Here is a 12296-nt window from a genome sequence, read left to right on the forward strand (position 1 = left end):
CATGGCTTGCCGAGCGGTGCCATGTCCACACTGGGATCCGAACCGGTGAACCCTGGGCTGTCGAAGCAGAACATGCAAACTTACCCGCTGTGCCACCGGGCTGGCCCGGTATGGGATTTCTTTTTGGGGTGATAAAAATATTGTAAAATTAGATTACACAACTCTGTGAACATACCAAAAACCATTGAATTATATATTTTAAGTGGGTGAAGTGTATGGTATGTCAACAAAGCTATTTTAAAAAGTGGGGGCAGCAGTGGTGGTGGCTGTGGAGGGCTCGATTTTGGTAGGGGGACATTGGGGAGAGGAAGGAGGAGAAGAGTTGATTGACACTTGATATACCCAGATATATGTAGGGCCAAGTCTGAGTACCACAGGTTTTTTTCTCTGGATTTTTTATCTGTGTCTTCTGGAAAATTCTATTTCCTCCCACAGCCAACACTTAATCCACACATAAATATTTCTGAAACAGATTCTGCAAATCAAGCCAAGGTTCAGCTGCCATTGGAATCATGCCTAAAAGGGCCACCTTTGTCTTTTCTACACCGTGTCTCAGCACAGAGAACTGGCTTCTTAGGAGCAATGGGATGGGGTGGACAGGCTTCCCCTTCTTGTGTGAGTGCAAGTTCAGACAGGCTCCATGAAGAAATTAAAGCAGACATCTGGGGTCTATAATTTTTAATAATTTTAAACTAGCTACAAAATGTCAATCACTTCACAAACTGACCCAGGAGACAGGAGGAATTTAATATTACATGCTGTAAGGATATTTATCTCACAGTTTATCTATATTTCATTCATTTATATTATTTTTTAAAGGTTTCTTTATCAGCTACTAAACATCTCGCAGTTTGGTGTGCATAGCTCTAGAGTGAAGCAACAGAGAATTGTACTGAGAACAAACCACGGGGGAAATGGTGATTAAGAAGAGTCAGCCTTAGAAAATTTACATCTCCACACTGTTTCACAGCCAGGTTGCTTTCTCCAAAACATAGCCTTCAAAAGCAGCAAACAAACACTATATTACATCCATTTGACATAGTTTAAGCCAAACGCATATTTTGCTGGAAATGATAAAATGGTGAGTGTGTCAACTCCATCTTTTTTTAAAATTCTTTTTTTTAAAAAAAGGATGATTACGATTCATAAATCTATATATTGACAGAAAGAAAGTGACACTACTGCAGTTTTGCTGGTAGAACTTAATCTTGACAGTCTCAATACTGAGCATGCTTTGTTGTTGTTTTGTTGTTGTTGCTGTTGTATGGGTGTGTGTGTGTGTTTTCTCATCAGTATGCTACTGTCATGGAAAGATTCTGTTTAAGTAGGAATCTAAAAATCTATTTAGTTCTCATGCATAAATGCATAAATCACATCACTTTTAGTGCAATGCCTGTTATGTAATTCCACATTGTTGAATCATGAAATCATAAAGACAGATGACGGCCATGAGGAACCAAAGACAGAAAATTTGGAGAGTTTCAGAGCCTGACACCCAAAGAAAGGACCGTGGCAGTAGCTCTGTGGAATGTCACAGTTTTACAAGAACAATATTGTGTATTGAAAAAATCAACAGCACATTGAGCATTCCTAAATTGTTGTCATTCAGCAAACACCACTGAGGAGAGAAAAGGAAAAATGAAACCCAAGACATCTTACGTAGGGAGTTAGAGCCACCAAATGACCACTATATACAACCTTTGGAAAGAAAGAGACTCAGAAAGAACAAAAGACACATAATATTGTTGGGAAGCTGATGGACAACACAAGACAACATTCACAATGAGGGTGGACTGATGTGTGTATGTGTGCAGACCTACTGGGTAATATCATGAGAAAAGCATGAAGGTGCTATCTTGCCCGACAGCATTTGGAAGAGAACAGAGAGGGACACATTTAACCACTCCCCAGCATCTTTGTTGCACGTTGGTTGGCCTCATCAATTCTAGTTTTGTTGGAATCAGCCTAGAAAAAGGGGAAAGAAAATAGAACTCAGGTTACCCATCGACATTCCATTCATCATTCTGGGTCCAGTTCAAATGCCCCCTCTTGGGTGAAGGCATCTTGAAACATCCCCAATCAGAATTGACCATCCCTTCTTTTGTTTTCCTAGAGCCTTGTTTATGGCTGTACTTGGACATGATCACAGAAGCTTGATGTTAGTTCTCATGATTTTTTCCTCACCAAAGAGTGTCCTTTTGAGGACAGAGTTATTTCATTTATCTTTCTATCCTGAAATAACCCCCCAACGACTTCTATGGAAACATTCACATCTGTTGGATTAAGTTGAATTGCCACCACTTGCACAGTTGGGTTCAAATCATGGCTAACTTATTAGCAGTGTCACTTTGGGCAAATGTGTTAATCTTGGGGCCTCAGCTTTCTCACATATAAGCTGGAGACAGTAAAGAATACTGTTAATGAGCAGGAGTATCTACTACGTTCCACTCATTCAACTGTGACAACATCAAGATTGACATCAACTATGAGGTGTATGCCATTATTAGCTCCTTTTTCCAAGTGAGGAAACCAGGCAGAGAGGATTTAGGAAATTTTTCTAGTCTCATAGTACTAATAAATGGGGAAACCAGAGTCAGAAGGCAAGCAGCCTGGAGTCAGAGTTCACACTGGTAATCAATATGTTAATCATTCTACCACTTAGGTTTGGCTGTGGGGATGAAATGAGTTTATACGCAGAGTGTGCTTAGAATAATGTTTTGCAAAAATTGAGTGCTCAATATATCCTATCCTGTGATTATTGTTACTGAGTAAAAACTTGGCTTGCTTTTGGGATGTTTAATAATTTTTAAGCCCCATTGCTGAAGACTCACTCCTATGAGTTTGATAATTGGCTTGTTTTAACAGGGGCACCTTTTCCAGAATCTTGGCCTTGGTTGATCTCCCCGCTGCTTAAGTTCCTTTTTGCTGTATAAGCAGCATGAAATCCAAGGCTGCTGCTAGGTTGGACTTTTAAACTCAAGAAAATGAATTATTCTCAACACCACTGAGAAAGATATGAGTCAGCAAGTAGAGACGAAGACAAAGATTCTGCTTAGGCTGCTGTTTTGTCCTATCCTCACTGGTAATGTCGTGTGTCCCTCTCCAGCCTGGAAAGAGGAGGAGGAAGCTGAGAGGCAGTGGAAGGAAACCAAACTGTTTTTCTATCAACCAGAATTTATTCAATGATTACTGATTTTGCATCTCCTCCTGTGCTCGGTCATTTCCAATCTCTACCAAGTTGGGTCTTCTTTATTCAGTTTAATTTTGAATTCTCAGAACACTAGAGTTATCCATATTCAAATAGAAATTTGCTAAATTAAAATAGAAATATTTCTAGATTATTCATAACTGAATTATCTGGCAATAGTTCCCTACCATCTGTTTGGATAATCAAGATTTGACTTTCAGAATAAGTAAGATAGAGGATTAATTTCCCTTGATTGTTTTGATTTGTAGACTCATATTTTTGACCTTAGGTTCCTAATTCAGAAAATGGGTATCCTCTCCAATTTTACTTGGCTCTTAAATCTTCCCTCTTCAGCTATGAATCCTATCAGAAGTAATGACACTTCGGTGCAAAGGAAAATTACAGGCTCAGACCAATATGAAATGTTCCTGAGCTTGAATTATGCTGGCTATTTTTCCAGACTGAACTTTGAGAAAAGCTCAAATGAGAAAAATCTTCCATTTAAAAATGGACGGCATTTCTGGAGGCAAATGTTCTAGAATCTCTTGCGTTGAGAATGCACTGGGGAGACTTCACATGGTCGTGCAAGAGGATATTTTGAAGTAGAGCATGAGGTTCCTCTTTAAATACCCTCAAAGGATCTGAAAGGAGCTGAAACAGACCTATGTTCAATAAGCATCTGTGATTTCCACCTAAATACTTTCTGAAACACATCAATTTCCACCCCATACAATATCCGATTAAAAAAGGCACCCTATCTTTATTATATAACAGAAATAGTGCCTTTAGAAAAAAATTCTGAGATAATATCCTTTTAGATGTCTTCCTGGTATTCAGAGAATGCCTCTGTGTTCATTCTATTTATATACTTTAGGACTTTATTTATGGAATATACCTCATCCCACTTTTCATATTTCTCTTCTTTTTTCTTTTCTTTTTTTTTTTTGGTGAGGAAGATTGGCCGTGAGCTAACATCCGCTGCCATTCTTCCCTTTTTGCTTGAGGAAGATTGTCCCTGATCTAACATCTGTGCCAGTACTCCTCTATTTTGTATGTGGGATGCCTACAGCATGGCTTGACGAGTAGTATGTAGGTCCGTACCTGTGATCCAAACCCACGAACCCTGGGCTGCCAATGCAAACCGTGCAAACTTAACCATTATGCCACCGGGCCGGCCCCATATTTCTATTTAGAGAATCTTAAATTTGCTGGCATACCCAAGATATACTACATGATTTGAACTTTGTGAGAAAGCCAGGATGACCACTGGAGAGCCAGTCAGAGAGTTAGAAGGAGCTGTTTAGCCCACTCATTTGAACACTCTGGAAATCTCCTCAACTTCAGACCATGGCAGGTAGATTTGAGACTGCAGCTCAGACTTCTATAAGTGGATGCTCTCTACCCCACATGGCAGCCCATTCTGATCCCTGGTTTGAACTGTTTCCTTATTATATTTCAGTTTAGGACACTAGGTCATGAAGACGCTGAGCAGGAAAACTCTGTTGAAATCCAAGGTCTTAGTTTTCAAATGCTGTGTTTCCTCCTTGCTAGAATTCAGGGAATGTTAAGCTTCAGTCTCATATGTCAACATGTGCGTGGCATCAGTGACTAACAACTTTAAATCAAAGTTTGAATATTACTAAGTTATTTTCTCAGCAACAGTTCCCATAAAGTATCTGATATCAACTTCACCCATTTTAGTAGTTTGCTGAAAGAATTGTGCCTTTTTAACCTTAGAAGGTTGTATATATACGTAAATACCCCAAAGCAGAAAGCAAGGTTTTTAAACAGATAAAGTAATCTCTTGACAGTCCATGGGGACAGATTGAAAAATCACATTGTTTTGGACTCCCAAAACTTTACTCTTAATCCGAGAAAGGATCGTGAGCAATGGAATTGGGTGAAGGTTGTTGTTGGGATCATGAGAGAACATGGGAGAAACATTAGAAGATTCTCTTTACTCCTACTCTGTGATTTTAATTTGATCTTAGATATGCAGGAGACTTCTGCACACCATTTCCTATTATCAGAAGTGAGAACTTACATGAGAAAGTGGAAGACTATTAATAATTGTGCAGCTCGTATAACAAGTATCATTGAGGCAATGCTGGGTTGAAATAGGCTCTATCTAAATCATGTTCAGATTGTGATTTTGGAAAAAAAAAAAAAGACTAATTATTCAAAGGCAACTAGACCCCTCCTCCACTCCTTCACTTCTTAAACAATTCAGCATTCAAGGACTGGTACAAACCATAATGGCTATTTCTCATCCACTTTGCCGACCTTTGATTAAATCTTACAGCTGCATATTTCTTTGCCCTTGCAGTAAATTGGGCCCAGAATGAAAGGATTTCCCTAAAGAAACTAGACGTACAAAATGGTAGAATTAAGATGCCACTTGCCTTTCTAGGAACACTTTTTCTTGCTGAAAGTCCAACTCAATCAATAAACGTTTGACCCCCGTCTTAGTAAAACGTCTCCTGGAAATCTAATTGGCTTTGATACATTATCTACCTACATTTGTGAGTAAATTGGGTCCATTGATAGAAACTGAATACTTCTCATTTTTTTCAAATCATTTTCCTGTTGGAAGGTAGGTCAGCAATGATTTCTTAGTTCATTTTTCTGGGCCATAATGGATTAGGTCAGTTTATGTTGGCGCCAGTGCTTTTTGAAAGCTCATTATTGTTCTAAAATTTATTGATTTGCACAGCTTTAAAAGCTTTCACATATCAAAGCCTTCTTAACAATGAGAAGTATGCTGTGCCTTGCAAAAGTAAGCAAAGCACAAGCAAAGCACAAGTGTCGACCAGCACTGACACTTGTGTAGCTCAATATTGATCAGGCAAAATATTGTGCAATCAGATATTTTTGATATGGAGCACACAGAACACAATAGGGCAAAGTGTTCCCTTTCTGTCTAATCATTCCTTTTTCAAGTCAGTGGAGACTGCTTGGGTATCCAGAAGCTGAGTACTTAGCCTTATGATTCAAGAGATCTCAAAAGCATCCTTCTCTGCTCACCAAAGTGGAATGCATTGTTAAAAATAAATTCAAGGGTTTCAGGCTCAAAACTTCAATATCTCCCAAAGACTAAACTCACACAGCATGACATTAGCCAACTAGAATAGATCATAGATGCGCAGTTACCATTAAACCTACAATGTGTCTATTTCTCCCTTTTGGCATTTGGACATTTTAAGAGATTATAAGCAATATTAAGGACTCTACTGATTGGGGAGGGGGTGGAGTACAAGGACATAGAAACTATGTCAGATTTGCATAGTGTGGAATGTCAGGTTTTGGTGCCCCAAATCTTTTTATAAAAGCTTTCCAGTGTTTCCTTCTGTTCCCTTCTAATCTCAGGCCCCCCAAACCACCCCTTCTCATTCTACTCTCTTCACTCTTCCTTATGCCTCTTGTTGAAACTACGGGGCTCAGTCTTAGAGCCACATCCAGTGTCCCCATGTGAACTCAGCTTCATCAGACAATGTTCCCTACTTTGAGATCTAGATATGTGCACTGTTGGACTGGAAATAGAATCTGGGCCTTTTTGAACTATCATTAAAGCCTTGGCATTTATAAAATCAAAGCTAACATTCATCTTCTGCCTAAACTAAAATAACTATTCTTTCCCTCATTTCCTGATTCTATTCCTACATTATCTACACTTGACAAGCTCCTAACCATCCTTTAAGACTCCATTCAAATTCAACGTTTCTTTTGAGATTGTCCTACCCCCTGACCCTTGAAATCTTTCCTCTTCTAACCTACTTAGCATTTTATTTGTGGCTTTCTTGGTGAACTATATTTTTTTGTGGTAGTAAATTCATCTGGTGGCTCACTGCCTCCTGTAGGCTGTGAGTTCCTTGGCTGTAGGGGTGGTGTCTCTCTCATCTTTGTATGTCCTGTGGTGCCTAGCACAATGCCTGAAATACAGGTACTTCTGAGGAATACCTGATAGATTAAATTCCATCCTCTTATCTACTTATCTGTTGCTGAATTTTTGTCTTGGAAAATTAAGCAGAAAATCGCCATCTACCAGTGTGCCTGAATCCAATGTCATGGTTTGAGGGTCTCATTATGCCCTTCACACTTTCTCAGGAGTTATTTCAGAAGCGATGAGGAATGGAAACTTGCTGACTCCCACATGCTCACCTTCTCCATGATCCTGTCGATCTGGCGATTCTGTGTATCGATCTCATTGCCCATATCCAGGGCCATGTGACGGAGGTTTCCGATGATGCCGCTCACCTGCTCCAGGTTTTCATCCATTTCATTTTCTCGGGCATCATTTGTTACCCTGGGTGTGAAAGAGAAAATTTCAGTGGATAGAGATTGAGAAAAATCTCAAATACCAAGGACCCAAATCTGTAGACCTCTGGGTATCAATCCTACCCATCTTTAATCTCCTTTCAATATGAGAACATATTTTAGCTTTTGTACCTTAGAAAACAATTTTTAAAAATTCATGTTTGAACCCTTGAATTTCTATTTTTAAAGACAGCATATTGAATAGATTAATGTATCTACTTCTTTCACTTCCACCACACCTCATTTCCTCCCTTCATATGTTTAATTCCAATTTTCATTTTTTAAGGATAAAATCATTTTAGTTGGGAGGATTCCAGGTCACAGAATGAAGATGGAACTAGTTAGAAACTGTATTTTCCTTTCTGAAATGACAATCCAAGTCTCCAAGAGTCAAAGTCAGAATGAAAGAAAAAATTTATTGCACCAAGTCAGAATTTCTCTGCTCATCTCCCTTCCCATTTGGGACCAACATCAATGGGAAGAATAATGATAATTACAGTCTGTCCCTTAATCCTACTTGCTCCCAAGAACTCCAAAGGGAGCTACTTGTCCAAGACGATTTTTGTTTGCTCAGATTTCAATGCTATGAGGTTTTTGGTGGCATTGTGAGTGGGTGATTTCAGGGGAGAAAACTGTGAAGATTATTGTTCCAGTTTGAGTAGGGAGGAAGGAGTTGGCTCTCCAAGGGCCTTACCATCTTGCCATTTTTTTCATAGCTCAGCTTGAAAATTAAGAAGGCGCTAACTCTTTGTTGCAAATAATAAGTATTTATACCAGAATAGTCTGGCTAATTAACATTTTCCCATTACAGATGGTGACGGGCTAAAATTGTTCAGAAAGGTTAAAATCCTTCCCATCACATAACTCTCAATGCAGACTGGCTCACTAAGGGTTTTAAAGCAGCTTAGGCAGGAGAAAATCAAAGGGCAACTTCCTAGCTTTCTTATGTAGGAAGAATCTTATTTAAATGATCATCAACAGCTAAGCCATACTTCTGGTTCCACGGTTCTCAGCCCTGACTGCATACTAGCATCACCTGAGGAGCTTTGTAAACCACAGATGCCTGGGTCCCACTTTTAGAGATTCAAATTTAATTAGCGTGAATTAGGCTCAGGCGCTGGTATTTTAAAAAACAAAATCTACTCAGGTCCTTCTAACATGCAGCCAGGATTGAGAACACCTGGTTTTGTTCCCCTGGGAGCAGATAGAAACAGGAACAGGACTGTCATCTGTGAGGCGCTAAGTAGGTATCTCGACCTTAACACCTAAGTGACAGTGGCTTGTCACTTGAATCTGGTTTGTTGGTTGGCAACATCAGCTACCATGGCCTGGGTACAGATGGCTGTACGAACAGCTACCCCAGTCACTGCTGAGTCTTGGTGTAGTTGCCTATAAAAAGAGATCTTTTTTTTTCTTTTCTCTTTAACAACAGAAGTATTTGTTATTATTATTCTGTTTTCTGGTCTCCTGAAAGTTGAGTTCTGAATTGGCAGGTCTGTGTAATTTGAGATTTTTTTATAGATGTTTAAGTTGGCTTTTGCTTCCAGATCTCAAAGGAAATGATAAATAACAAGATAGGTATGCTCATTTTTCTCAATTTGTACCCCCAGATCCATTCTCTGAGCTTCTTTGCTCCCTGCCCCGAGAGGCTGACCTCTCTGCAATACCTGGGTTTTCTCACTCTGGCTTCCAGGAGGCTTTGGCCAATGGCCAACGAGATTGGAAGACAAGAGGAGTGAGGGGCTGGGGCATTTATTTGCCTTTCTCATTCCCTGCTAGTTTGGGCAGCAGCTGCATTGCTCTGCCTATAGCCCCTGCCCACAGCCATCGCGATTGTCAGGGTCTCGTAACAGCTCTCTCTCATCCCTTTAGGACATTTCCTGCTGTTGCTAGTCCATAAGCTCTTCACCATTCCTTGTTATTAACCTGCCCACACCTATGTAAACAACCTCTTTAATAAGTTCTTGTTCAATTAAAATCGTGGAATGAGATGCCTGTTTACTGACGCATTGATGCTGGATGTGGTCATACGACTTGCTTTGTCTAATAAAATTTTGGCAACCATGACACAAGCAAAGGCTTGGTAAGTGCTTGTGCATTGGAGCTGTTCCCCCAGAATGCTTTCACCACCACGTAAGAAACCAGAGCTATCCTGCTGAAGAGGCCTCATGGTAGAGAACAGAGGCAGCCTGCTGACAGGCCCAGCCAACCACCAGACAAGCGAGTGAGGCCCTCTTGGATCATCCTACACCCGGTTGCATCTCATGAGCGAGCCCAGGAGAGGCTCTCAGAAGAACTGCCCAGCCAACATACAGATTCATAAGTAACCAGGAAAATGGTTGTTGTTTTAAGAACCACTCACTTTGGGCTCGTTTGTTACTCAAAAATAGACAACTGTTACAGTGCTGGCTGCACAAGGCTCACCTGCGGATGAAGCCACCACTGATGGCCATCTGCTCCCGTTCGTCCACCACACGAGCAGGCTGGCTGGCCACCACGCCATCCTGATTATTGCCCCAGGCTTTTTTGTAAGCATCACTTGATTTAAGCCTATGCAAAAAAGAGGGTGAGTGACAAGGCAAGGGGGCGGAGCACCAAGCTCACAACAATGATTACCTCTTCAAGCGAAGAACCGAATCAAGCGAATGAATTTTAATTTGGGGCATTAGAGAATACCGATATATCATAATCCGGACCCAAACAGTTGGCCACCACCATACCTCAGCTACTCAGCATTTCATTTCCAATTGCGATTGTCAAGACTGCAACCTTTGTTTACAGGTTGCTCTTGTTTTGGTTTGTTTTTGTGGTTTAGTTGGATTTAAGACAAGGACTAAGGTAGCTGGAGGACATTCAGTTCTATTTCAGTGACATGGTTATATTTTGAGACACAAAACACACAGAAAAACATACTGGCAGACAGACACAAAACAAGACTGCCAAGTACAGTGTGTACATCACACCACAGCAACACACCATTATCAAGAAAAACATACTCCACGTTTTTACACACCATCATGCAAAGATTCCCCGTTTAATTTTTTTTTTCCCCAACGCATGTGTGGAACTAACCATTCCAACTCTGCATGAAGGACATAAAGGATTGGTGGTTGGCCAAGGGTGATGGTCTTTGAGTTGCCGCTAGAGTGACTTGAATTAGATAATATATCGGTACTTCCAAACAGACATCATACATCCCGAGTTGATGTACAAACCTTTGTCCACAGAGACAAAAAGTAAAAGAGGCGTAGTGAAATGAATGCAGGAAAATAGAAGAGAGAACAAGCCATCTAGCACCAAAAAGGGAAATCCCTCTACGTCTTCTTCATGCACCAGCTACAGGCATGAGTAGAAAGTGAAGCATTCTCATTGAAGCCAAACTACTCCGGAAGTTGACCATTCTCGAAAAAGGCACTAGCAGGACAGTAATAGCCTTCATGAGGATTTGAAACGCAGGTTCAATAGCTTCTTTGTTGGGCTGAGGGGCAGGCTGGGAATTCCTACTTCAAACTATCCTAGGATGTGGCAGGAGGAGAGTGGTCTGGAACTGGTGTGGTCTCATGGGCCATAATTCACTGAGCTGCCTTGGAGAGAGACTTAAAATCCAGGCATACCTGTTGTGCCCAATAGGAACATGTGCAGCATACTTTGGTGGGTATGTCGTAATTTAAGGCAATCAAAGATGTTTTTACGTTCTTTGCATAGTAGAAACCACACGCTTTTTAGTCCAAAAACAAGAGAACTTCCTTTGGTCCCATTTTCACATTTTCCATTATAAGACAGCAGAATTGAACCCATTTTTTTCTTTCACTAGAGGACCACAGCCATCTTTAAAACTGGCTCTAATACTAATATTTGCAGATTGGGGACCAAACAACCCTGGAGACAAATTAGAAAATTGTATAGACAGAATCTCGGCAACTCCCACAATCGAGTGTACAATGCCACAGCCCTTAGAGCAGTCAGAATTCACTGCACTAGAGACTCGTGGGCCCACTCAGTGAGACAGGATCCCAAAACTAATTTCCTAGAGCTTAGAGTCTGGCTGTTTTCCAACTCCCCATCCCCTCCCTCCTCTCATGGAAAGAAGTTGTATGGACCTTGTGATGTTTTCTGCTATGTAAAATGTCTGGTATACCATCTTTGGCAAAGTCAAGGGGGTGGGGAAGTTTGCGTTTCTGAAAGAAGGCAGATCACTGCACCCACAATGCTGCACATAGACTCACATAACTGCCGGACATCTACCATAGTCCTTCGAAACATGCCGAGACAGGGCAAAGCCCTCAGAGAGTCCGGGGCACCACCAGCCACTGCGTTGTGACACATGGTTTTGAAAGCATTATTGACACACAATAGGGAACACTTCAGTCAAGCTTTGAAGCTTAGTTAGGGTCTCTTTGGCAATAAGGAATTAGTGCCAACTCGTTTGTGGAATTCGTAGGGGCTATCATTTCATCCAAACAGTAGAGTCCATCCCAGGGGGGCCTGTCTCCGCCCTTTCTCCACATACAGTTGATGAAGGGGAAAATGTATCTGTTGGAATTCATCCCCAAAAAGGTGGAAATCTCACCTGGGGGCAAGTGGCCACTAAAATGGGTATACAGTGAAATCTTGACTAACTGGAATGCTTAACAATGAATCATTTTGGTGAATTATATGACTTAACAGTGGGCCATGGAGGAAAATTCTGGTTCGGGGTGATTGTTGAATATCTGTTAGACTCTTGAGCCACCTTCCTGCCTTAGAGTCTTAAGAGTGGTGAACACGATCGAACCTTTCCTTGGTTGTGGTTTCT

General features: G+C 40.9%; 1 protein-coding gene across 4 annotated transcripts in view; it reads right to left on the bottom strand.

The window, feature by feature from the left end:
- Positions 1-663: 663 nt before the first annotated feature.
- SNAP25 (synaptosome associated protein 25) overlaps positions 664-12296 on the bottom strand; it is an 82511-nt gene continuing 70878 nt past the window's right edge. For all 4 annotated transcript variants that reach the window (XM_008521396.2, XM_008521397.2, XM_070588820.1 and 1 more), the window contains exons 6-8: positions 9926-10051; positions 7346-7490; positions 664-1965 (exon numbers count right to left, since the gene is read on the bottom strand). In XM_008521396.2, the coding sequence (XP_008519618.1) occupies positions 1897-1965; positions 7346-7490; positions 9926-10051 (340 nt within the window). In that variant the 3' untranslated portion in view covers positions 664-1896. The remainder of the gene's footprint in view (positions 1966-7345; positions 7491-9925; positions 10052-12296) is intronic.

This window comes from Equus przewalskii, chromosome 21 (assembly GCF_037783145.1).
Source record: "Equus przewalskii isolate Varuska chromosome 21, EquPr2, whole genome shotgun sequence".
Taxonomy (NCBI): Eukaryota; Metazoa; Chordata; class Mammalia; order Perissodactyla; family Equidae; genus Equus; species Equus przewalskii.